Raw genomic sequence first — 27,887 nt, 5'->3', positions numbered from 1 at the left:
CCGGCCTATACCACAGGCACAGCAATGCTGATCTGAACCACATCTTCAACCTACACTGCAGCTTGCAGCAACACTGGATTCTTAACCTACTGAGTGAGGTCAGGGATCAAACCTCATCCTCATGGATACTAGTCAGATTCTTAACCCTCTGAGCCGCAATGGGAACTCAATACATGCACATACCTTTTTTATAGCACTCATTGTATTTTGTTCATGTGCCTATTTCTGACTAGGTGGAGCTGTTAGAGATCAAGGTCAGTGTATTTTTTATCTTTGTTGTAGAGTGCCTGGCATATTAAGACATGCGGAAAAAGTTTGAATTAATGAATCATTTAGTAGCTCAAAATATACAGGCTTTCTAACAATAATCTTATTAGAAAACTTGACTCTTAGTTCTCACAAGTTTTATCAACTTAGTCATTGTTCTTCCACCTCTTGGTAACATGGGCTTAAGTGGGCTTTTGGGATAGGCTTTAGTTTGAATCTCAGCTCTACCAACTTACTGTCTGCTCTTTTTTAAATTCATTTAACCATAAAGTTCACCCTTTTAAAATATACAGTTCATTGGTTTATAGTGTATTCATAGAGGTCTGCAACTATCACCACCGTCTTAATTCTAGAACATTTCATGACCTTAAAAAAGAACTCCCTTACTCATACCCATATCCATTCACTAGCAGTCATGCTCCAGTCCCTCTTCTCCCAGCCCCTGGCAACTGCTAATTTGTTCAACTTATTTTTATTCAAGGGGAAGAGATTTAAATGATCTAACTCTATAGCTGATTTTTTTTTTTTTTTGGTCTTTTTTTTGCTATTTCTTGGGCCGCTCCCACGGCATATGGAGATTCCCAGGCTAGGGGTCCAATTGGAGCTGTAGCCGCCGGCCTACACCAGAGCCACAGCAACGCGGGATCCGAGCCGCGTCTGCAACCTACACCGCAGCTCATGGCAACGCCGGATCGTTACCCCACTGAGCAAGGGCAGGGACCGAACCCGCAACCTCATGGTTCCTAGTCGGATTCGTTAACCACTGCGCCACGACGGGAACTCCTATAGCTGATTTTTTAACCTTTGTTTTTTTCTTCTAATTTTACTGAGATATAATTGGCATATAGCACTGTAGAAGTTCAAGGCATACACCATAATTATTTTTTTTTTTTTTTTTTTTTTGGCTGCACCTGTGGAATTCGGAAGTTCCTAGGCCAGGGTTTGGACCTGAGCCACAGCAGTGACAATGCCGGATCTTTAATGCCTAGGCCACCAGGAAACTCCCAGCATAGTAATTTGATGTACATACATCAAGAAATGATTATGACAGTAAGTTTAGTGAACATCCATCATCTCATATAGGTACAAAATAAAAAAAATGGAAAAAATTTTTTTCTTGTGATGAGAACTCTGGAATTTACTTTCTTAACAACTTGGCTATAGAACATAGGCAGTGTCGATTATATTTATTATGCGGTACATTACATCCCTAGCATTTACTTATTTTATTTGTACCTTTTGACCGTCTTCAGCCAGTCCCCCCCTCCCCACCACCCCTAGTAACCACAAGTCTGATCCATCTCTCTTTCTCTCTCTTTTTTTCTTTTTTGGCCACCCCAGAGCACATGGAGTTCCTGGGTCAGGGATCACATCCAGGTCACCGCAGCTGTGGCAACGCTGGATCCTCTCACTGTGATGGGCTAGGATCAGACCTGTGTCTTAGTGCTTCAGAGATGCTGCTGATCCTCTTGTGCCACAGCAGGAGCTCTCTGGTCTCTTTTTCTATGAGTTTGTTTGTTTCTTTCTTTCTTTCTGTCTGTCTTTTTTTTCTGTCTTTCTGTCTGTCTGTCTTTCTGTCTTTCTTTCTGTCTTTCTGTCTGTCTGTCTTTCTGTCTTTCTGTCTGTCTGTCTCTCTGTCTGTCTTTTTGACATTTCTAGGGCCGGGAGGTTCCCAGGCTATGGGTCTAATCGGAGCTGTAGCCGCCGGCCTACACCACAGCCACAGCAACGCGAGATCTAAGCTGCGTCTGCAACCTACACCACAGCTCACGGCAACTCAGGGTCCTTAACTCAACTGAACAAGGCCAGGGATTGAACCCAAAACCTCATGGTTCCTAGTTGTATTCGTTAACCACTGAGACACGACAGGAACTCCTGTTTCTTTATTTTTAATGTCTAATTGATCTACAACACTCTGTTAGTTCCTGTTACATAACATAGTAATTCATTATTTCTGCGCCTTTCAAAATGATCACCATAAGTGTAGTTATGATCTCTTACCATACAAAGATATTACATAATTGCTGACTATATTCCCCACACTGTACATTTCATACCTCTTACTCATTTATTTTGCAGTTAGAGGTTTGTACCTTTTAATCTCCTTCACCTATTTCTCTCTTCCTCCCATAGCATTCCCCTCTGGCAGTCACCTGTTTGTTCTCTGTACCTGTGACTGTTTTTGTTTTGTTATGATTGTTCATTTGTTTTGTTTTTTAGATTCCACATATAGGTGAAATTTATCTTTCTCTGTATGATTTACCTAGCATAATATCCTCTAGGTCCACCCATATTGTTGCAGATGGTAAGATTTCATTCTTTTTTTATGGCTAAGTAATACGCTGCTGTGTATATATACCACATCTTCTTTATCCATGCATTCGTTGATGGGCACTTAGGTTCCTTCCATATGCTGACTATTATAAATAATGCTACAGTGAACATAGGGGTGTGTGTATTTTTTGAATTAGTGTTTTTGTGTTCTTTAGATAAATACCCAGGAGTGGAATTGATGGATCATGTAGTAGTTCTATTTTTAATTTTTTTGAGGAATCTCTATACAGTTTTCCATAGCGGCTGCACCAATTTACATTCCCGCCAACGGTGCACTATGGTTCCTTTGTCTCCACATCCTCCCCAACACTTGCCATGTGGTGTCTTTTTGGTAATAGCCATTCTGACAGGTGTGAGATGAAACCTCACTGAAGTTTTGATTTTGCATTTCCCTGGTGGTGAGTGATATTGAACATCTTTTCATGTGCCTGTTAGCCATTTGTATATCTTCTTTGGAAAAATGTCTATGCAGATCCTCTGCCCTTTTTTAAATTGGGTTATTTGTTTTTTGATTGTGAGTTGTATGAGTTCTTTGTATATTTTGAGTACTAACCCCTCATTGGATGTATCGTTTGCAGAAACTTTCACCATTCAGTAGGTGGCCTCTCCATTTTGTTAATAGTTTCCTTTACTGTGCAAACGCTTTTTAGTTTGATGTAATCCCGTTATAGCTGATTTCTAATAATACTACCTTTTAGAAATGTGTTAAAAGGAGGCAGTAATTGATTTTTCTCCTTGTAGGAAAAAAAACACCAGAGAGGGATACCATGGGGCAAACAGTGAATGAAGGTAAGATTTACTTGTCTAAAGATGATTAACAGTTTTAGTTATTAGTTTGGAATGAGTATCTTCTGATAGATGGAATGTTTTCTAAAAAAGCCTTTTAAAAATAAATTTAGAAGATATTAGGTACTTAGAATTGGAATTTTGGCGCTGAATAGCTATTGAAGGTAATTTTGTCTTCCCTTCTTAGTTTTATAAATGAGAAAGGTGACACTAAGGGAGGTTAACTGAACAGGTCATTTAACAATCTCTGACGGCTACGATCAGAGTCCAGATGGGTGATTAAAAAACATTTCATTCAGGAGTTCCCATTGTGGTGCCATGACTAGTATACATGATGATTTGGGTTCGATCTCTGGCCTTGCTCAGTGGGTTGGGGATCTGGCGTTGCTGTGAGCTCTGGTGCAGGTTGCAGCCCTGTGGTTGTGGCTATGGCTGTGGCGTAGGCCAGTGGCTACAGCTCCGATTTAGCCCCTAGCCTGGGAACTTCCATATGCCAAGGGTATGGCTCTAAAAAAAAACCAGTTTCATTCTGTCGTCCTCTAGTGAGAAGTCTTCTCACTGTCCCATGAATATGCCACACTCATTTGCACTCTGTTTTAAGTTGTATTTTCTTTTCCATAATATATTTTTCTATCTTTGCCATCCTAAGTTCTCTTTTTCCTTCAAAACCCAGTTCAAGTCCTCTCTCATGACTTTTACTCTGGCTGCATGCTGAATGTTGTCCTATGCTCTTCCCATTTTTGTCAGGTGTATTAGTTTAGTATAGTCTCTGTAACTAGATTCTTAGCTTCTCTAGAGCAGGTACCAGGCAATTATAATTTCACTTTTTTTCCTATTAGAAAATATTATTGCAGAACTATTTAGTAAATATGTATTTTCTTTGTACTAGTCAAATTATTTAAATAAAGAGCAGCCAACATATACCTCTGGAGTGTTCACACATACTGAAGATGCATTCAGTCATAACCAGAAAGTAGATCTGTTACCTTAAATGGTACACCTGGCATCATTCATAGATTCTTTTAAGAAGCTTGTCACTTGGCAGTTCAAGCATCAGTAAGGGTAAAACAACAATAGATGGAAATACATCAAGTGTGGTTAGGTCTATGAATTCATAATGGTACTAAAAGCAAAACAAAACTTATTGGTCATCTGTGGAGAATGCTAGGGATATAATTCATTATTTTGAAAACTAGAAAATAAAGGAAAAGAATAAAGCATCGAGTGTGACTTCCTAATCTGTACTTCAGGGTAATTGAATGGTTAAAGAGCAGAGGTTTGTTTCTCTCTGTAGTAGTTTTCTGACTAAAGACAAAGATAAAATTAGAATACCTCCATTTTGCAGTGGATCTAGACAATAGTCATCTGTGGCTGCTCATATTACAAAAAGAGAACTAGATATATTAGAAACCTCCTGTGAGAGGTACATACACTACCATGAAGTCATCTTTTCTTCTCTTCCTAAAAAAGCCAAACCTTTATGTGATTAAGCTCTTCTGGGTTGAAATAGCAATACCAATTTAGAGAAAATATAAGAACCAGAAGAACCCAGTGCCATGAGAAGGTAGCAAAATCCAGACTGGAAAACTCTGAACTGGTATCACCAGCAGAAAAAAATTGCTAGGGAAAGCGGGAAAAAAAAAGAGGAGGCAGGAGCTCTTGCTGTGGCACAACGGGGATCTGCAGTCTTAGAGCCCTGGGACTCCAGTTTGATCCCCAACCTGGCACAGTGGGTTAAAGATCCAGTGTTGCCACAGCTGCGGCTTACATTGCAACTGTGGCTCGGATCTGATCCCAGGCCGGGGAGCTCCATATGCTATGGGCAGCCAAAATATGGGGGCGGGAGGAGGAGGTGGAGGAGCCTATAGATCAAAAGAGATTTAAGAAATATATTCAACATTGTTCCGTATGGACTTTATTTGGGTCATTTAAAACAATGGTGAAAATGAGAACACTGACTACTAAGCAATTATGGTTAATTTTTTCAGCATATTATTATTATTATTATTATTATTATTATTATTTTCTTATTACAGCCACACTTGCAGTATGTGGAAGTTCCTAGGCTAGGGGTGGAATCAGAGCTGCAACTGAGGCCTACGCCACAGCCACAGCAACACTGGATCCTAGCTGCAATGGCGACCTATGCTGCAGCTGCAGCAATGCTGGGTCCTTAACCCACTGAGCAAGGCCAGGGATCGAACCTGCATTCTTATGGAGACTACATCAGGTCCTTAACCAGTGGGCAACAATGGGAACTCCTATGATTTTTTTTTTTTTTTGTCTTTTGTCTTTTGTCTTTTTTTGTTGTTGTTGTTGTTGTTGCTATTTCTTGGGCCGCTCCCGCGGCATATGGAGGTTCCCAGGCCAGGGGTTGAATTGGAGCTGTAGCCACCGGCCTACGCCAGAGCCACAGCAACGCGGGATCCGAGCCGCGTCTGCAACCTACACCACAGCTCACGGCAACGCCGGATCCTTAACCCACTGAGCAAGGGCAGGGACCGAACCCGCAACCTCATGGTTCCTAGTCGGATTCGTTAACCACTGCGCCACGATGGGAACTCCTATGATTATTTTTTTAATGAGTCCTTTAAGAGATGTATACTGTAATAAATATGTAATAAATGATGTCTTAGATTTGGTGAAGTCCTGTGGTACAGTGCTATTTGAGCTCCTTAGCCTGGACCAGAGAAAACCTCTGCCTAGTCCATTGAATCGCGTTGTATTCTAGCTTGCTTGTTTTAAATTTTCAAAAGCACATACTTTATTTCTGGGGCACATTAATTTGAACATTGTAAGGTCAGCTGAACTCATTTTGGTTTGTTCATTTATTCATTTAACAAATGCTCAAGGGTGTTCTACATGCCAGGATTGTTCCAGGTACTGAGGATACAGCAGTGAACAAAAGAGATAAAAATAAAATAAATAAATCCCTGCCCTTTTGGAGCTTACATTTGAGTGAAGTGAGGCATACAATAAACAAATAAGCAAATTATAAGGTACATAGTATCTTAGAAAGTGAAGTCCTATGAGTATATTAATTTTAAAATTAAAACTAACTCCTATTAGAGAATAGTTTTAGTTTATAATTTTTCTAAGTGCTCTTTCAGACTGTTGCTGTGGTCTTTGGTCTTGCTCACTAATTTCTCTTTCTTTTTAAGAGTCAATGGATGTAAAGAAGGAGAATCAAGAGAAAGCTCCTCAATCAGGCACATCTTCTATGCAGAGTGGTAGGTTTTAAATTACTTCAGAAGAACATATTTTTCTTCCTCACTCAATCTTAATATGAACTCTTTTCTTACTGCTTTTGGTATAGTGTATTTAGTAAACTACTATAAATAAAAAAAATCTAAGCAATAGAAAATATCAAAAAGATAGTATTTCATTTTCAAAATTTTACGTAGAGGTAAATTGTTATGGGATTAAATAAAAAGATGTTTCATTGCAAATTTTGCCACATCAAAGATATCTGATTATTAATTACCATGTATTGCCATGTGTGACCAATGTATTACCAATTTAATTTGATTATTAATAAAACCCTTTTGACATTAGCGTCAATGTGAAAGTCTTTTTTTTTTTTTGTCTTTTTGCCATTTTCTTGTGCCGCTCTCATGGCATATGGAAGTTCTCAGGCTAGGGGTCTAATTGGAGCTGTAGCCGCTGGCCTACGCCAGAGCCACAGCAACACAGGATCCGAGTCTCGTCTGCAATCTACACCACAGCTCACGGCAACGCCGGATCATTAACCCACTGAGCAAGGGCAGGAATCGAACCCGCAACCTCATGGTTCCTAGTCGGATTCGTTAACCACTGAACCACGACGGGAACTCCGAAATACTCTTTTTGAGTAAAGAAAATATTTACTATAGCCAATATATCATTCATTAAATGCCAGCTAGCTATAAAAATATCATTTCTTACATATAATGTCATATATTATGTCATATATATTTAACTCCGTGAAAGTCCTTTTTTGATGATCAGAAGATGGTTCAGTGTATTAAAGCTTAGGCATTGAGGTGGTCTGACAGACCTGTTCTAAAATCTTGGCCTTATTCTTTACCAGGCTTGTGACCTTGGGCAGATTATTCAACGTTCTTAATCTTTTTTTTCTCTTGTTTTTATCTCCTAGCACAAGGATAATACTATTTACCTCGTGGAACTATTAGAATTAAAGAAAATGAATATAAAGCATCTAATATATTGCCTAGGCCCATAGTTAATGTTTAGTAAATGTTAACTTTGTTTATTAAGTCTGAGTTAATGATTTCATGTTTTAAGTTTCTTATTGTGAATCATAGCATGTGTATAGTACTGCATCAGAGGTTCAAGAGATAGAATCTGACCCATTGCATCTGTTCTTTAGGAAAATGAAAAAATAAGTCATATGCACACAAAGGACTGAATTAAAAAAACACTATAGCAAGCTTACTGTGTTTACCAGAGATTTCTAGGCAATCCTCTTGCCCTTTGTCTTTGTGTTGTACTTGCCCTGCCAGTCCTACTCTTGGAATAAGTTCGCCCATGATTTTCTGTTCCTACAGGAAGATTGCCTATAGAAGTAATCTCCATGGAATTATTCTTTCTCACTGTAGTGGAGTCCTCAGTGCTTCCTTAGCTTTCTTTCTCACTGGCCTCGTTTGTTCTTTGGCGCTTTCCTCCATCCCCTAAAACCCTCCAAGGAAATGGAGGCCATTAGGTTAGAATGTTCTTCCTCATCCATACAAATTCCTTTGATCCTTAACCTGCTATGCTGCAAGGGAAATTCCCATTTTTTTTTCTTTTTTACAGTATAACAGCTTTATTGAGATATAATTCATGTAGCATACAATCTACCCACATAAAGTATACAGTTCAGTGGTTCTCAGTAACATGTTCCCAAAGTTGTGTAACCATCACCATAGTCAATTTTAGAACACCTTCATCACCCTAAAAAAAAAAAAAAATCTTGTACCCAGCTAGTTGTCACTCCACATTTCTCCCGGTACCTCTTCCCTCCCCCAGCCCTAGGCAACCACTTGTTGATTTTTTGTCTCCCTAGATTTGCCTATTCTGGAAATTTCATATAAATAAACTTAAAAATATATATTCTTTTTTTTAAAATTTTTTTTTTATTTTCCCATTGTACAGCACGGGGGTCAGGTTATCCTTACATGTATACATTACAATTACATTTTTCCCCCAGCAAAATATATATTCTTAAAGGTTGAAACTAGTAGCTTTTCAAATTCTCAAACTTTTCTGTTTGAGAAATTCTGGTTAAAAATGAGATTACTGGAGTTCTCTGGCACAGTGGGTTAAGGATCCAGCATTGTTACTGTAGCGGCTTGGGTTGCTGCTGTGGCACAGGTTTGATCCCTGGTCTGGAACTTCCACATGCGGCAGGTGGGGCCAAAAAAAAAAGTGAGATTACTTAATCAAATTGACAGACATCTGCAGATATTTCTCTGGGCCCCTACCCTAGCATCTCATTTTAGAAAACAGTGAGTGATTGCTAGACAGTAAGCTCCAAGAGAGCCAGGATTTTTGTCTGTTTATTAACTGCTGCATTGTAGTGCCTAGGACAGTGTCTAGCACATCCTGGTAACTTTCTATGGGAATCCAGTAATGAATAAGACAAACATGATTCCTGACCTCTTTGAGCTTAGTGCACAAGATAGACGTAAAGAAAAAAAAAAATATGCCCAAGTACAGTCATTATAAATGCTATGAGGTAGTGGGTGCTGATCATTCAGCTGAGAAGCTTCAAGCTCTAGATATTTTGCTCATTTTCTTTACATAGCATGTTAACTCAAGCCTGGCACTAGTAGAAGATGTGATTCTGATTTACTCTGGAAAAGATTGGAGGGGCCTCATATAGATATGTTCAATTTTTTGTTTTTGTTTTTGTTTTTTTGTCTTTTCTAGGGCTGTACTGGTGTCATATGGAGGTTCCCAGGCTAATTGGAGCTGTAGCCGACGGCTTATGCCAGAGCCACAGCAACGCCAGATCTGAGCCGTGGCTGCGACCTACACCACAGCTTACGGCAACACTGGATCCTTAACCCGCCGAGCAAGGCCAGGGATCGAACCCACAGCCTCATGGTTCCTAGTCGGATCCGTTAACCATGGAGCCACGACGGGAACTCTGATATGTTCAATTTTCTAAAAGGTATTTGGGCTAAGGTATGGATTAGAAAAGAGTACAAGTCAAACAGGAAGGACCATGGACATGTGCAGGTAACAATCACATCACAAGATATGTATGTATACCTCGCTCATGAACAAGCCTATCAATTTGCAGTTCTTTTCTGAGAGAGAGAATAAATCCCCCACTCCCACCCCAATCTGTCAGTGAAGATAAGATGCAGAGCCAGACAGGGACTTCAAGCTTGCCTGAGACTTTCTATTTTGGCTCCTGGTCAGTAATTCCAGCTGTGATATTGTTGTAGATGTGTCAAATCTAAATTAATAAAGCCGGTTGCTATGTGTGTTTTCCCTATGTTGTTGGGAGGGGCTCATCATATGAGCAGCCAAGCTGAAAAGTTTAGTGGACTAGAAATTTTGTCTTATGAATAAAGAAAAAAATTAAGGTTCTGATGGTTAAATGCTACAAAAATATGGTTTTTGACTAGCAGTGTGATAGAAAAATAGTCTTCTTTCAGAGCACTGGTATAAAGGATTTGCTAGCTCACATTATAGCCTATTAAGACACAAATGGTAATAGGATATTTTAAAAATTGTGTTAGAAAAATGGATTAAGTATTTTATAATGTTACTGAAAAATTTACAAATATAACTAGTTTGTGGAAGAGTCTTGTAAGTTCTTCAAGATATAATTGTGAAATGGTTTTGATTTCTCAGTTATTTTCAGCTTACACTCCTTTCTTCCTGGTATGCTGGCTTCTTAATGACATCCTAGTCAGATATTTTCCCCCCATTCAGGTTTTGTTTTTTTGTTGTTATTCTTTTTTTTTTTTTTTTTTTTTTTTTTAACTTTTTCCAAGATCTTACGCTGATAGAGCTTCAGTTAGAACCTTGGGTCTCTTGACTATCAGGTTAGTGTTTAGGAGGTCACCGAAATAACCTGGTTAGTTGAATTTTGGAGCCATGGATCTCAGTTTTCATTTCATTTTATTTATTTTTTTGGCTGTGCCCACAGTGATGTCTGTGGGCATAGCAGTGATCCGAGCCATTGCAGTGACAGTGCTGGATCCTCAACCTTCTAAGCTACCAGGAACTCTTCACTTTTAACTTTTATTGGCTGCCCTGTGACATACGGAGTTCCTTGGCCAGGGATCGGATATGAGCCACCTTTGTGACCTACGCTGCAGCTGTGGCAATACTGGATCCTTTAACTTACTGTGCTGGGCTGGGGATTGAACCTGCATCCTGGCACTGCAGAGAAGCTACTGATCCTATTGCCCCCCAGCAGGAACTCCAGTTTTCACTTTTAATAAAGTTCTCCAGCATTCATAAGTTTAGGCACAACTATGACACTTAGTTTTGGAATAATAACAAACCATTTATTGAACCATTCTACTTCACTTAGTTCTCAAAATACGTTATAGCATGTATATTCCTTTCATCATTTTATAAATGAAGGAATTGAAGCTCAGAAAGTGAACTAGCTTGCTCAGGGTTATATAACTAGTGAGAGGTAGAATCAGATTGAAAGTCAGCAAGTTCAACTCCAGAGCCCATATTCTTGATATTCTGCTGCACACCTTTCAGCACTCTGGTAGTGTTTGCTTTCCATTATCTGGAAGCAGAATTAAACCCTGTATTTTCTTTTTAGTGTGAAAAGGGTGTACAGTGTTATATATGATATGCTTAATACCATATGTAATATACGTACATACACATATAAGTGCATACGTACATGTAACAGTGATATTCTGAAGCTGACTTAAACCAGCTTTGGAGGACCAGCTGTACACATTTCTTTTCAACTTCGTGGTTGGTGACTTAACCTTGGCACCTTGCAGTCAGCCATGGTGGTAGTATTTATACCACAGAAATCTGCAGACACTACCATTTAGCCTTTTTGTTTATTTGTATTTTCTGGAAAGCTGGTTGTTAAACATTTATCAGCACTGAGTGTGTCTGTTTGTGTATGCATGTAAGTAGAAATGTTATATCCTTTGAAGGATACGTAAGAGGCTGGTAACACAGATTCCCCTAGGGAGGGAACTGTCAAACCCAATATAAATATATGTGTGTGTGTGTGTGTGTGTGTGTGTGTATATATATATATGTTTTTTTTTTTTCTTTTCTTTTTATGGCTGCACTTGTGGTATATAGAAGTTTCCTAGGCTAGGGGTTGAATTGGAGCTGCAGCTGCAGGCCTATGCCACAGCCATGGCAACACTGGATCCAAGCCACATCTGTGACCTATGCTGCAGCTTGTGGCAATGCCAATCCTTAACTCACTGAGCAAGGCCAGAGATTGGGCCCACATCCTCATAGGGACTACGTTGGGTCCTTAACCTGCTGAGCCACAATGGGAATTCCTGAAGTTTTATTTATTTGGTCCTTTTTTTTTTTTTTTCTTTTCTTCTTAGGCCACCCCAAGGCATATGGAGTTTCTCTGTCAGAGCCAGAGATCAGACTGAGCCACATTTGTGACCTATGCCGCAGCTGTGGCAATGCTAGATCCTTTAACCCACTATGCTGGGCCGGGGATTGAACCTGCATCCTGCATTGTGGAGATGACACCAATCAAGTTGTGCTACAGTGGGAACTCCTCCAGTATTTTTATAGTGAGGAAGTTAAACGCGTATAGAACAGAATTTTATGGTTAATGATAATTAAACTTGGTGTGAATTAATAGTACCATTAATACTGCTGTGAAGTCTTCCTCTCAGTGTCTTGGCAGTGTGACTGGCACAGTGAATTGAAATGTTCAAGCCAGGCGCACTGCTTTCTGTGCTTCTCTTCTAGTATTGTAATATATCATAAAGACTGAATGAGAGAAAGGACAGCAAGAGTTTGTAGAAATTACAAATCATTAAAACACATCAATCATTGCACTGATGGCTGGTTTACTGCTTTGTTCTGCCACTATATTCTTGACACCCTAGATGGAGATGTAATAATCAGTTGAGAAACAACGCTGGTTCACAGAATTTTTCTTTCTATAAAGCATGGCTTTATTTCTGCTAGACTACATATCTAAGTACCTTTCAGATCTCTGTGAAAAATGACGCACCTTCATATTAATGGGGTGAAATGGTAAAAAAACATCTTAAGTAAATTTACATTACAGACATATGAGTAGAATTTGTTGTTACTCTATATTATAAAATCTTTTAGTTGGTCCCAGAGTTCACATTTTTAGAATCTCTGTGCTGCAGTCTTCATTATATCAAGGAGATCTGGATTGTAATTTATATCAGAGCCATTATTATCAGGAAGTTTGCTTTCTTTCTTTCTTTTTTTTTTTTTTTTTTTTTTTTTGCTCTTTTGTCTTTTTAGGGCTGTACCAGCGACATATGGAGGTTCCCAGGCTAGGGATCGAATAGAAGTTGTAGCTGTCGGCCTCTGCCACAGCCACAGCAACGCCAGATCCAAGCTGCGTCTGTGACCTACACCACAGCTCATGGCAATGCTGGATTCTTAACCTTCTGAGTGAGGCCAGGGATTGAACCTGCAACCTCATGGTTCCTAGTCAGATTCATTTCTGCTGCGCCATGATGGGAACTCCCGGAAGTTTTATTTCTGTGCTGATAGTCAAATGTAGATCAGGAAGTTTGAATCTGTTCTTTAGGAAGTTTTTTTTTTTTTTTAAGAGATAGGGAACTAAAACCCTTTTTACTCCTGAATGTTAGTGTACATGTTATATGTATTAAGAAAACAATTTTGTGCATTTTTTTTTCCAGATGATTTTCACTGGGAGAATTACTTGAAAGAGACTGGATCTTTAAGTGCTCCTTCAGAGTGTTTCAGACAGGTATGCTAAAATTCTGTAGATGTTGTATTGTATGTATTGTTGTAAACTATTAACTTGAAGGGTGTCAGTGTGATTGTTAGGTTCTGGTAGCCTGAGGAGATAGTGGGATTGTGGTAGTGCCACTTAAGAATCAGATGCTGTCTTTGCATTCACTCATTAAGAATTTACTTTATGTCAGGTATACTAAGCCCTTATGACTATCCATCTGGAGGAAAAGACAGACATGGAAATAATTAATTATGGAAGTATGATAGCGATATAGGGAGGGCTTACAGAAGAGGTGCTATATGAGATGGTTGGAATGAGGGAAAGGATATTCCAGGCAGAATATCCAAAACAGAGGCATATAGTGTGAAAGACCCTGAGTGTTCAGGAATGGCATGGGGTGGTTGGAGCACAGATTAGGTAGAGGTGACACTAGTGTGGAAATGAGGTTAGGATGCCTGGCTTTTAAACTACACTGAGGATTTGGACTTTACGTTAGGCAGTGGTAAACTACTGTTAGGCTTATTTTAAGGGAATGGCCTAATCAAATTCTTATTTTAGAAAGCCACTCAGGGAGTTCTCTTCATGGTTCAGCAGAAACGAATCTGACTAGAATCCACGAGGATGTGAGTTTGATCCCTGGCCTCACTCAGTGGGTTGGGAATCCAGCATTGCCGTGAGCTGTGGTGTAGGTCACAGACGGGCTCGGATCCCGCCATTGCTGTGGGGTAGGCTGGCAGCTATAGGTCCAATTCGACCCCTCACCTGGTAACTTCCATATACTGCAGGTGCGGCCCTAAAAAGCAAAAAAAAAAAAAAAAAAAAACCAGTCAGTGCATTTTAGAGGCTGTATTTGGGTTGTCTGGAAGTGGGTAGATGAGTAAGACTGATGAGCAGCAGCAGGCAGCCAAGTCAAGCTGCATGTCAGGCCAAGGAGAAGGTTTGGAGATCTTTTTTTTTTTTTTTTTTTTTTGGTCTTTTTTGCTATTTCTTGGGCCGCTTCCGCGGCATATGGAGGTTCCCAGGCTAGGGGTCCAATCCGAGCTGTAGCCACCAGCCTACGCCAGAGCCACAGCAACGCGGGATCCGAGCCGCGTCTGTGACCTACACCACAGCTCACGGCAACGCCAGATCCTTAACCCACTGAGCAAGGGCAGGGACCGAACCCGCAACCTCATGGTTCCTAGTCGAAGTTCTGCGCCATGACGGGAACTCCTGGAGATCTTTTTAACTCTTACTGCTCTTACTTTGTTCACCATCTGCGGTGACTGTTACTTAAAACATTCCTCAGGTACTTTAATAACATAACTGACTGTTTGATTTTCTTATAGTTGATGCATTCTAACAAAATTTTATTTATATGTGTATATGTATGTAGTCCAAGATTCCACCAGCTAATGACTTCAAAGTTGGCATGAAATTGGAAGCCCATGACCCTCGCAATGTTACTTCAATATGTATAGCGACAGTTGTTGGAATTACTGGTGCCAGGCTACGTTTACGACTGGATGGTAGTGATAACCGGAATGACTTTTGGCGACTTGTCGATTCTCCAGACATACAGCCTGTTGGGACATGTGAAAAGGAAGGGGACTTACTTCAGCCTCCACTGGGTAAGGATAAACAGTTTTTAAAATAAATAACATATTCTTGGTAATGTAATTTCAGTAGAAATAATTTTAATTGATGTTTTAAAAATCTTTTCAGGCATTCTTGCAAATAGATGGTCAGGTGGTTTCTGTGGAGAATGTATGAGAAAGGAACTCAGTACCCTATGTTACAGAGTTTCACTTAAGTACACATTTGTCTTATGTGTGCTAAAGGTTCCCCACTCCAGAGCAAGACTCATGCTGTCTTCAAGCTTGAAATGTCAGAAGCAGCTCTACTAGATTTTGTGTGCAGATTCAGAAACTGTTCTAGGGGAAAAGTTTGTAGCATTTGATATGAGTCACTTCCTCCCTCAATATTGTCTAGTGAGCCATTCAGCATTTTTGGCATGAGGGGAACACAGCAGAAGGGTATGATTTCACATCAAGACTTCAGTTTCAGACTTGGGAATTTCATTACACCTATTGTGGGAAGAAGTCATAGCGAGAGGGGTAGAAATCATTACCTTTTTAGGTCTTTGAAAAGGAGGAGATGGATGGAACTCTTCAGCAAAAGTTTTTAAATACAAAGCTCTCAATTTTCCCTTTCCCTTCCCTTCCCTTCCCTTCAGCCAAGCCTGTGGTATATGGAAATTCTGACCCTAGGATTGAACTCAAGGATTGAGCCACAGCGGTGACAATGCTGAATCCTCAACTGCTGGACCACCAGGGAACTCCTTTTTTTAGAACAAAAAAACAAAGCTCTTAATTTTGACCGCATTTTTAAAAGATAAAGTGTGACCCAGGGGGTTCCCATTGTGGCGCAGTGCAAATGAATCTGACTAGTAACCATGAGGTTGCGGGTTTGATCCCTGGCCTTGCTCAGTGGGTTAAGGTTCCGGTGTTGGTGTGAGCTGTGGCTCAGATCCTGCATTGCTGTGGCTGTGATGTAGGCTGGCAGCTGTAGTAGCTCTGATTCAGTGCCTAGCCTGAGAACTTCCATATGCCATGGGTGCAGCCCTGAAAAGCAAAAACAAACAAACAAAAAAAGTGTGACCCAAATTTTATGCAAAAATTTTCTCTTTGAGTGCTTAGAACAAAAGTGATTTAGTTCATTACTTCTACATTCTGAGTGAATGGTGGATATTGGTTTTTATTTGTTTCTTCTTTTACAGTGCTTAAAATGAAAGTTCTCTATTATAAAGCACAATGAGAGAATGGATTTTTTTTTTTTTTAATCTCCTACTAGTGAAAAATTCTCTGGAAACCAAAAACTTAAGATAATAATAACTACTCTTTTAGTAGTATCTTTTTTTTGTTTGTTTTAATTTGTTTTTTATTGAAGTATGGTTGATTTACAGTGTTGTGTTTCAGGTGTACAGAAAGTGATTTAGTTATATATGTATGTTCTTTCTCAGATTCTTTCCCTTAAAGGTTATTAGAAAATATCGCATATAGTTCCCTGTGCTATTCAGATCCTTGTTGGTTATTTACTTCATATATTGTAGTGTGTATGTCTTAATCTCAGACTCCTAATTTTTCCCTCCCTCATTTCCACTTGAATAACCATAAGATTGTTGTCTATGTCTGTGAGTCTGTTTCTGTTTTATAAGTTCATTTGTATCTTTTTTTTTTGATTTCACATGTAAGTGATATCACATATTTTTCTTTATCTGGTTTACTTCACTTAGTATTATAATCCCTAGGTCCATCCATGTTGGTACAAATGGCATTCTTTCATTTTTTTTATAGCTGAGTAATACTCCATTGTATATATACACCACATCTTCTTTATTCATCTGTCAGTGGACATTTAGGTTGCCTCCATGACTTGGCTATTGTAAATAGTGCTGTAGTGTATTCTTTCTAATTATGGTTTTCTCTGGGTATGTGCCCAGGATTGGGATTGCAGAATCATATGGTAGTTCTATTTTTCATTTTCATTTTTTTATTTTTTAATTTTTTTTGTCTTTTTGCCATTTCTTGGGCCGCTCCCGCAGCATATGGAGGTTCCCAGGCTAGGGGTGTAATTGGAGCTGTAGCCACTGGCCTATGCCAGAGCCACAGCAACGCGTGATCCGAGTCTCGTCTGCAACCCACACCACAGCTCACGGCACTGCCAGATCCTTAACCCACTGAGCAAGGGCAGGGATCGAACCCACCACCTCATGGTTCCTAGTTGGATTTGTCAACCACTGCGCCACGACGGGAACTCAGTATTTTTCATTTTTAAAGGAACATCCATACTGTTTTCCATAGTGGCTATGCCAATTTACATTCCCACCAACAGTGTAGGAGGGTTCCCCTTTTCTCTACACCCCCTCCAGCATTTATTTGTAGACTTGTTAATGATGGCCATTCTGACTGGTGTGAAGTGTTACCTCATTTTAGTTTTGTTTTGCATTTCTCTAATAATTAGTGATGTTGAGCATCTTTTCATGTGCCTTTTGGCCATCTTTATGTCTTTTTTGGAGAAATATCTGTTCAGATCCTCTGTCCATTTTTTGATTGGGGTGTTCTTTTGATAATGAGTTGTATGAGCTGTTTGTATATTTTGGAGATTAATCACTTGTCTGTAGCATTGTTTGCAGCTATTTTCTCTCATTCTGTAGGTTGTATTTTTGTTTTGTTTATGGGTTCATTTGCTCTGCAAAAGCTTTTAAGTTTAATTAGGTCCCATTTGTTTATTTTTGTTTTTATTTCCACTTAACTCTAGGAGACGAATCCAAAAAGATACAGTTGTAATTTATATCAAAGAGTGTTCTGCCTATGTTTTCCTCTAGTAGCTGGTCCTACATTTAGGTCTTTTATCCATTTTGAGATTATTTTTGTGTATGGTGTTAGATAATTTCTAATTTCATTTTTTTTACATCTAGCTCTTCTGTTCTCTCAGCACCACTTATTGAAGAGACTGTCTTTTCTTCATTGTATATTCTTGCCTCCTTTAGCAATCTTTTTTTTTTTTTTTTTTTTGGTGGGAGGCCATGACTGTGGCATGTGGAAGTTACCAGGCCAGGGATCAAACCTGGGCCACTGCAATGACAATGGCAAATCCTTAACCTGCTAAGCAACAAGGGAACTCCTAGGATGTGTTTACCTTTTCCCTTCTTTTCTTTCTTCATATCATTTACATTTTTTAAGATTTTTATTTTTTATTATAGTTGATTTACAGTGTTCTGTCAATTTCTGCTGTACAGCAAAGTGACCCACTTTTCTTTTTTTCACATTATCCTTCATCATGTTCATCACGAGTGACTAGATATAGTTCCCTGTGCCATACAGCAGGATCTCATTGCTTATCCATGCCAAATGCAGTAGGTTGCATCTACTAATCCCAAATTCCTAGGCCATCCCACTCCCTCCCCCTCCCCCTTGGCAACCACAAGTCTGTTCTCCATGTCCATGAATTTGTTTCTTTTCTGTAGATAGGTTCATTTGTGACATATTTTAATTCCACGTATAAGTGATAATCATATGGTATTTGTCTTTCTCTTTCTGACTTACTTCACTTAGTATGAGAGTCTGTAGTTTCATCGATGTTGCTGCAAATGGCATTATTTTGTTTTTTTTTATGGCTGAGTAGTATTCTGTTGTGTATATATACCACATCTTCTTAATCCAGTCATCTATCAATGAACATTTAGGTTGTTCTCATGTCTTGGCTGTTGCGAATGGTGCTGAAGTGAACATAGGGGTGCATATATCTTTTTCAGTGAAAGTTTTGTCCAGATATATGCCCAGGAGTGGGATTGCTGGATCAAATGATAATTCTGTATTTAGTTTTCTGAAGTACCTCCATACTGTTTTCCATAGTGGTTGTACCAATTTACATTCCTACCAGCAGTGAAGGAGGGTACCCTTTTCTCCATATCCTCTCCAGCATTTGTTATTTGTTGACTTTAATTGTGGCCATTCTCATGGGTGTGAGGTGGTACCTCATTGTAGTTTTGATTTGCATTTCTCTAATGATTACTGATGTTGAGCATCTTTTCATGTGCCTGTTGGCCATCTGTATATCTTCTTTGGAAAAATGTCTATTCAGGTTTTCTGCCCATTTTTCAATTGGGTTGTTGGTTTTTTGCTGTTGAGTTGTGTAAGTTGTTGGCATATTTTAGAGATTAAGCCCTTGTTAGTTGTGTCGTTTGAAACTATTTTCTCCCATTCTATAGGATGTCTTCTTGGTTTTTTTTTAATGGTTTCCTTTGCTGTGCAAAAACTTGTCAGTTTGGTTAGGTCTTATTGGTTTATTTTTGCTTTTATTTCTGTTGCCTTGGGAAACTGACCAAAGAAAACATTTGTATGGTTGACATCAGAGAATGTTTTGCCTGTGTTCTCTTCTAGGAGTTTTATGGTGTTTTGTCTTACATTTAAGTCTTTAAGCCATTTTGAGTTTATTTTGGTGCATGGTGTGAGGGTGTATTCTAGTTTCATTGATTTACATGCAGCAGTCCATTTTTCCTTGCACCTCTTGCTGGAGACACTTGGTGGGGAAAACCATTTTATATTCTTGCATCCTTTTTTGAAGATTAATTGACCATAGGTGTCTGGGTTTATTTCTGGGTTCTTTATTCTGTTCCATTGGTCTTTATGTCTGTTTGTGTATCAGTACCACACTGTCTTGATTACTGTAGCTTTGTAATATTGGCTGAAGTCTGGGAGAGTTTTGCCTCCTGCTTGGTTTTTTTCCTCATGATAGCTTTGGCAATTCTGGGTCTTTTGTGGTTCCATATACATTTTTGGATTGTTTGTTGTAGTTCTGTGAAAAATGTCATGGGTAATTTTATAGGGATTGCATTGAATCTGTAGATTGCTTTGGGTAGTATGGCCACTTTAACAGTATTCTTCCAACCCAGGAGCATGGAATATCTTTCTATTTCTTTGAATCCTCTTTAATTTTCTTGAATAATGTTTTATGGTTCACAGCATGTAAGCCTTTCACCTCCATAGTCAGGTTTATTCCTAGGTATTTAATTTTTGGGAGTGTGATTTTAAAAGGTGTATTTTTATATTCCTTTTCTAATATTTCATTGTCACTATACAGAAATGCAACTGATTTCTTAATGTTAATCTTGTATCCTGTTACGTTGCTGAATTCATTGATCAATTCAAGTAGTTTTTGGGTTGATTCCTTAGGGTTTTCTATATATAGTATCATGTCATCTGCATACAGTGACAATTTCACCTCTTCTTTTCCAGCTTGGATACCTTTTATTTCTTTTGTTTGTCTGATTGCTATTGCTAGGACTTCCAGTACTATGTTGAATGAAAGTGGTGAGAGTGGGCATTCTTGTCTTGTTCCAGATTTTAGCGGGAAGGCTTTCAGTTTTTCTCCATTGACTGTTATATTGGCTGTGGATTTGTCATAGATGGCTTAGATTATGTTGAGCTATGTTCCCTCTATACTCACTTTGGTAAGAGTTTTACCACTAATGGGTGTTGGATTTTGTCAAATGCTTTTTCTGCATCTGTTGAGATGATCATGTGGTTTTTTGACTTTTCTTTTGTTAACATGGTGTATGACGATTGATTTGCGTATGTTGAAGCATCCATGTGAACTTGGGATGAAGTCCACTTGGTTGTGGTGTATGATCTTTTTTATATGTTGTTCGATGCGGTTGGCTCAGTTTTTTTTTTTTTTTTTTATGGCCACACCCAAGGCATATGGAAGTTCCTGGGCCAGGGTTTGAATATGAGCCACATCTGTGGTCTACCCTACAGCTGCAGCAATGCCAGATCCTTCACTCCACTATGCTGGGCCAGAGACTGACTTCTGCAGTGACCTGGGCTGCTGCTGTCAGATCCTTAATTCATTGCACCACAGCAGGAACTCTACCCATTGACATTTTTTGTTGTTTATTTTTATAATATTTCTTAAATCTTAGAGAATTCTGTAAGAGCTACAAGTGTATATCTGAGGCTTGGTGCTTCCCTGTTTGGATTTTATTTCTTTCTGTACAGTATGATCATAGATATTTGTATTTTGTTTAAAGGAAATGCAGCTATTGTGATTGTCAGCATTTCAAACAAATAACCAGACTTATAATCATTCTTTTTTCAAGTTACTTGTAAAGCTTATTAATTAAAAATATGAAATAGATAGCAATATGTGCTGATTGGTATATATTTTGACAGCACATATTTTAAAAAATACAGTTTTTGCCAGTTTGCTCATCAGGCATTTTCTAATAGTTTAGTTTCCATTTTTAATGTAACACAACTCAATTTTCATTTTTCAAAGGTTTATTTATTTAAACCTTAAAGGTTATTATTTATTTATTTTTTATTTATTTTTTTTTTCGTCTTTTGTCTTTTGTCTCTTCTTGTTGTTGTTATGGTTGTTGTTGCTATTTCTTGGGCCGCTCCCGCGGCATATGGAGGTTCCCAGGCTAGGGGTTGAATCGGAGCTGTAGCCACCGGTCTACGCCAGAGCCACAGCAACGGGGGATCCGAGCCGCGTCTGCAACCTACACCACAGCTCACGGCAACGCCGGATCGTTAACCCACTGAGCAAGGGCAGGGACCGAACCCGCAACCTCATGGTTCCTAGTCGGATTCGTTAACCACTGCGCCACGACGGGAATTCCAAAGGTTATTATTTAAAAGGTTTTTTTAGGGAGTTCCCATCGTGGCTCAGCAGTAACGATCCTGACTAGTATCCATGAGGACATGAATTCGATCCCTGGCCTTGTTTGGTGGGTTAAGGATCTGGCATTGCTGTGAGCTGTGGTGTAGGTCGCAGACGCGGCCTCCGATCCCTCATTCCTGTGGTTGTGGCTGTGACCGGCAGCTGTAGTTCCAGTTTGACCCCTACCCTGGGAACTTCCATATGCTGTGGGGCCCTGGGTGCGGCCCTAAAAAGACAAAAAAGAATATATTTTTTTTGAAGTTTTAATGTACATGGAGAAAAGTGTGCCTATCATAAATATATAGCTTATAAATGAACACACTGTATAACCGACAGCAAAATCAAGAAGTAGAACTTTATCAGCACTCTGGAAGCCCATTTCTGCTTATCCCCAGTCATATTCTCCTCCTTCCCAAAGATAACTACTATTCAGACTTATATCATAGATTAGTTTTGTCTATGTTTGATGAAATTTTTTATATGCACTTTCATTTGTTTTTGACCTTTTAATCTTTGTTTGACTTTAGGCCATTAGAGAATTAAGAAAAATGCTAAATTAGGAGTTTCCGTTGTGGCTCAGTGGGTTAAGACCTGACATAGTGTCTGTGATGATGGAGGTTCAATCCCTGGCCTTGCTCAGTAGGTTAAGGATCTGGCCTTGCCTCAAGCTGTGGTATAGGTCATAAATGTGGCTCGGATCAGGTTCTGCTGTGGCTATGGTATAGGCCAGCAGCTGCAGCTCTGATTCAACCCCTAGCCTGGAAACTTCCATATGCTGCAAGTGCGCCCTAAAAAAAAAAAAAAAAAAAAAAAGAGAGAGAGAAAAAAGAAAAATGCTAAATTAAAAAAATGATTGTACATCATGTAATAGGATAAAATGGAAGTTAAGAGAAAGAGATAAGGACCAGAGAATGATTCTTATGTACTCTTCTAACCAAAGATAGAGAATCCATGCTGTGGGGAACTTATTAGATATCACTAATAATATTAATTTATTATAAGCGGCCCCGCCCCCCCTTTTTTCCCTAGCAACAATTATTTTCCTAGTCAGATAAAGGGTGTTTTAGTACATGATTCTTAGAGGATGACTTTCTGTCTCAACTTCTTTGCATATTTTATCCTATTCATGGACCCACTGCTGGTGTGATTCATGTGCCTCCCTATCTTAATGCTTGTATCCATCACAGATGCATGCCAAGTTCTCACCAATTTTGGCATCAACTCAGGCAAGTGTTGCATTTAACAGATTTCCCCCAGAAGAGAGGTAAAACTAGCATATCCCTGCTCCCTGCTACATGTGCCAGATGCTATAATGGTCATCATTAATTGATGAGATAGCTAGAAAATACCCTGTTGAATCTATTTTGATAGCATCTCATACAAATTCTGAGATCATTTAGTATGTGTAAAGGTTGCTAAAGTAAGAATTGTCTTTTTTATGAACATGATGTATGAAAAATTTCAAATGTACAGAAAAGGTACATTAATTAGGAATTAATTTTTTTTTGTTAGTCTTTTTGCTATTTCTTGGGCCGCTCCCGCGGCATATGGAGATTCCCAGGCTAGGGGTCTAATTGGAGCTGTAGCCACCACCCTACGCCAGAGCCACAGCAATGCGGGATCCGAGCCGCGTCTGCAACCCACAGCACAGCTCATGGCAACGCCGGATTGTTAACCCACTGAGCAAGGCCAGGGATCGAACCCGCAACCTCATGGTTCCTAGTTGGATTCATTAACCACTGCGCCACGGACGGGAACTCCAAGGTGAATTAATTTTATACTGGCCACCCACATATTCACTGCCTAGTTTCTACCCCTTATTATTTTACTATACTTACTTTTCCACTTGTCTATCCAGCCATCCTTCTTTCCTTTCATCAGTCCATCAGATTTTTAAACACATTTTTGGAAAAGTTATTGACATCAGTGCATTTCCCCTGGATACTTTAGTATGCATATCATTACCTAGAGTTCAGTTTTTTTCTTTCGAGGTGAAATGTACATACAATGAATAAACCATTTTAAGTGTACATTTGCTGAATTTGCCAGAAAACTTTTTCTGGAAGGAAATAAGGCAGGGGTTCTGAGGAAAAAGAGGAGCTGCAAGTGTTTTTCAGCCTTTTTATCCTGCTTATGTGGCTGTTGGTGGGGAATGGAAACTCCTGGGTTCTAGCTTGAACCTCCCCTAGTGTTGTGGCCCATTCCCAACATATATGTGTATGTTGGTGAACCCTGGCTAGTGGCTTCTTTAAAATGAGAATTTCTACCCGTAGCATTCCTCTCAAATAGTACAGTAGATTTAGTAGCACAGATTGGAGAGTGCATTTGCTCCTCCTGCCTATTTTCTGAATTTATGTGGAAGTCATCCTTTGGAGAAGAATGGTAAGCAAAACATTTTTTATACTAACTTTCCGTATATCACAGGGTGGCTTTCTTCATGATATCTGCTTTATTTTCTAAAACAGGGTACCAGATGAATGCATCATCTTGGCCAATGTTCCTCTTGCGAACACTGAGTGGATCTGAAATGGCACCTGCAACATTCTTTAAGGAGGTAAGAAAGATATAAAAACCTTCCATCAGTTGGAATGTGGTTTTATTGTTTTAATGGGAGTACTTAAATGCTTTGTCTTCTCTGATGTGGAAAAGCAAAATTACTCTTGATTGATTGCGGTGTGCAGTGGCTTGATGTGGTATCTCAGTTCTCAGAGCAAGAGTTGAACCCAGGCTGTAGCATAGAAAGCACCAAGTCTTAACCACTAGACCACTAGGGAACTCCCAGAAATGCTTTTAAAGTTACTTGATTGGCAAGTATATTAGTTTCCTAGGGCTGCCTGGGTGGCTTAAACAACTGAAATTTATTTTTTCACACATTTGGAGGCTAGAAGTCCAAGATCAAAGTGTCATCAGTGGTGAGGCCTCTCTCCTCAGCTTGCAGTGTGTTCTCACATGGCCTCATATCTGCATGTGCGGAATGAGAGGGATCTCTGGTTTCCCTTCCTCTTCTTGTAAAGACACTAGTCCTATGGGCTTACAGCCCCATCCCTATGACTTCGCTTACTTTTATTACCCCCCTTAAAGGCCCTGTCTCTAAATATAGTCACCTTGGTGGTTAGGGCTTCACTTTATGAATTTTGGAGAGAAGTAATTCAGTCCATAACAGTGGCTTAAACAGAAATTAATTTTCTCATAGCTCTGGAGGATAGAAGTTGAGATCAAGGTGTCAGTAGGCTTGGTTTCTTTTGAGGACCCTCTCCTTGGTTTATAGATGGCTATCTTCTCCTCTTTGTGTCTTCACATGGGCTATGTGTCTGTGTCCTAATTTCCTCCCCTTATGAGGACACCAGTCATACTGGATTAGCGCCCATTGTAATGACCTCATTTTAACTTAATTATCTCTTTAAAGACTCTGTTTCCCAATACAGTCTGAGGTACTGGGGGTTAGGACTAAAATATCTGAATTTTAGTAGTGGGAGATTGTGAGACACAAATTAGCCCATGCTAGCAAGTCATAAAAAAAGGTCTCAATTTTAATATCCCAGTAGTCAAAATGAATTAGTACATTCTTTCCTGAACTTAGGTGTGAAAGGGATGCTCTACTGGAAGCAAATGTGTGTTACGGTTTTTTATTTACCTTCAGAAATGAAGCTTCCTTTTTTTTTTTTTTTTTTTTTTGTCTTTTTGCTATTTCTTTGGCCGCTCCCGCGGCATATGGAGGTTCCCAGGCTAGGGGTCTAATCGGAGCTGTGGCCACCAGCCTACGCCAGAGCCACAGCAACGCAGGATCCGAGTCTCGTCTGCAATCTACACCACAGCTCACGGCAACGCCGGATCGTTAACCCACTGAGCAAGGCCAGGGATCGAACCCGCAACCTCATGGTTCCTAGTCGGATTCGTTAACCACTGCGCCGTGACGGGAACTCCCCCTTTATTTTATTTTAATTTTTAAAAAATTTTTTGATTTTTTAGTTTTTGGGGTGCTGCACCTGGAGCATATGGAAGTTCCCAAGCTAGGGGTCGGATTGGAGCTGCAGCTGCTGACCTACACCACAGCAATGCCAGATGTGAGGTGCATCTGCAGCCTACACCATAGTTAGTGGCAACGCCAGACGCTTAACCCGCTGAGTGAGGCCAGGGATTGAACCCGCATCGTCATAGATACTGGTTGGGTTTGTTTCTGCCGAGCCACAATGGGAATTTGGCTTCCCTTTAGTGTGCTGTTAGTGATCTTTTTGATATTGGAGAAAATGATGGGACAGAAAAAAAAAAAAAAAAAACACTTGAAAGCTACTTGGAGAGATTTGGTTGCAAAAGTAAAAGAATGTTGGAGTTCCCATTGTGGTGCAGCAGAGGTGAGTCCGACTAGTATCCATGAGGATGTGGGTTCAATCCCTGGCCTTGCTCAGTGGGTCCAGGATCCAGTGTTGCCGTGATTGGTGTTGTAGGTCATAGACATGGCTCAGATCTGGCATTGCTGTGGCTCTGGCACTGGCTGTCATCTGCAGCTGCAGTTCAACTCCTAGCCTGGGAACTTGGATATGCTATGGATGCAGCCCAACAAAGAAAAAAGAAAAAAAAAAAAGGAAAAAAATGGTAAAAACAGTCATCAGAAAGAATTTGTTATAAGGAAAATACTTGTTATATAACAGAGGGAAAATTCCAAAAATAGTTTATACTCTTGAGAAAATGTTGGAGTACACTATGTTAAGAAACAATGAATAAAAGCCAAGTTTTAGTTAATTGTGGGTCAAAATATTTCATTCTCACTGTCTTCATTGTTTTCTCAGTCACTTAAATTTTATTACAGCTGTCCATATCAGGAATGGTAAACATTGATTGTAGTTTTAAAGAGATTAAAGATGTAAAGATGTGAAATGTCCCTTGATACGATTCTTACATTGCAAAAGAAAGCTTCTTTGAGTGCAACATGAATGCTGAAGTGGGCTTGTCCTACCAGCAAGGGGCACAGGTGAATGCAGTCCCTTTGGGCAATGTGTAAAGCATATGTGAGGATAGCTAATAACAAGAGATGTTTAGCAGTAGTCTTTTTTTAGGCAAGAAATAGATTAAGATACAAGACTTGTGAGATATGCAAGCAAGCAGGCAAAGAAGCACACAGCAATCTTTTTTTTTTTCTTTTGGCTGCGCCAGTCGCATGTAGAAGTTCCTGGGTCAGGGATAGAACCCAAGCTTCAGCAGTTATCAGAGCCACAGCAGTGACAATGCTGTGTCCTTAACCTGCTGAGCCATCAGGGAACTCCTAGAATTGGTCTTTATTAAATACCTATTAGCTTAGGCTACAGCTTTACAGAAGCCTTTGGAGGAGTTCCCGTCGTGGTGCAGTGGAAGCAAATCTGACTAGGTACCATGAGATTGTGGGTTCGATCCCTGGCCTCGCTTAGTGGGTTAAGGATCTGGCGTTGCCGTGAGCTATGGTGTAGGTAGAAGATGCAGCTCGGATCTGGCGTTGCTGTGGCTCTGGTGCAGGCTGGCAGCTGTAGCTCCGATTAGATCCCTAGCCTGGGGAACCTCCGTATGCCTTGGTTGCAGCCCTAAAAGGACAAAAGACAATTAAAAAAAAAAAAAAGAAAGAAAAGCCATTGGATCTATTTTGCTTAAGTTGCTTCATCAGCTAGTCACATGCCATGTGTCACATACATTGTTTTTTTTATATGAATTAATTTTTTTATTTTTAATTTTTTATTGTAATTGATTTACAATGTTGTGTCAGCTTCTGCTGTATAGCAAAGTGACCCAGTTATACATACATACATTCTTTTTCTCACATCACCCTCCATCATGTTCCTTCACAAGTGATTGGATATAATGTTCACTGTGCTGTACAGCAGGTGTTTTTCACTTTTAAAATGATAGAAATGATTCATCTTTGTATAGATGAAAAAAATCAAACTGTATACTTAACTAAAGTGAAAAGTGAGTGTCCATTTATCCTTTTCCATTCCTCCATTCTGCTCTTCTCTCCAAAATGTTCTTCTTGACCTTTATCTATGCATTCACAAACATATAGAGGCTTTTATTTCTTAAACATAAATTGGAATATATTCTGTTATTTAGTTTTTCCCCTAAAATATATATGCCTTTTCGTTTCATATATACTTTAGGTTGTATTGTGCTATTCTGTGATACGAATTACCATAACTAATTTAATCTGTCTCTAAGGATTAATGTTTAGGTTGTCTCCATAGTCTTGTTTAAATCATCGACAGTGAACATTCTTGTATACGTATTTTTGTATAAGTGTGAATAGCTACATTCTTAGAAGTAGAATTCTTGGTTCACAGGGAATGTGTGCTTTAAGTGTTCAAGTATACTGTTAAATTGCACCTCAAAAGGGTGTTCCAAACTATGC

General features: G+C 39.4%; 1 protein-coding gene across 4 annotated transcripts in view; it reads left to right on the top strand.

Annotated features, from left to right (window-relative positions):
• SCML2 (sex comb on midleg like 2 (Drosophila)) overlaps window positions 1–27,887 on the top strand; it is a 107,660-nt gene that overhangs the window by 18,238 nt on the left and 61,535 nt on the right. For all 4 annotated transcript variants that reach the window (XM_013985953.2, XM_003134958.5, XM_005673471.2 and 1 more), the window contains exons 2-6: window positions 3,343–3,390; window positions 6,549–6,617; window positions 13,251–13,321; window positions 14,685–14,919; window positions 23,983–24,071. In XM_013985953.2, coding sequence (XP_013841407.1) covers window positions 3,369–3,390; window positions 6,549–6,617; window positions 13,251–13,321; window positions 14,685–14,919; window positions 23,983–24,071 — 486 coding nt within the window. In that variant the 5' untranslated portion in view covers window positions 3,343–3,368. The remainder of the gene's footprint in view (window positions 1–3,342; window positions 3,391–6,548; window positions 6,618–13,250; window positions 13,322–14,684; window positions 14,920–23,982; window positions 24,072–27,887) is intronic.

Source organism: Sus scrofa, chromosome X (assembly GCF_000003025.6).
Source record: "Sus scrofa isolate TJ Tabasco breed Duroc chromosome X, Sscrofa11.1, whole genome shotgun sequence".
NCBI lineage: Eukaryota > Metazoa > Chordata > Mammalia > Artiodactyla > Suidae > Sus > Sus scrofa.
This window is presented reverse-complemented; position numbering and strand designations above follow the sequence as displayed.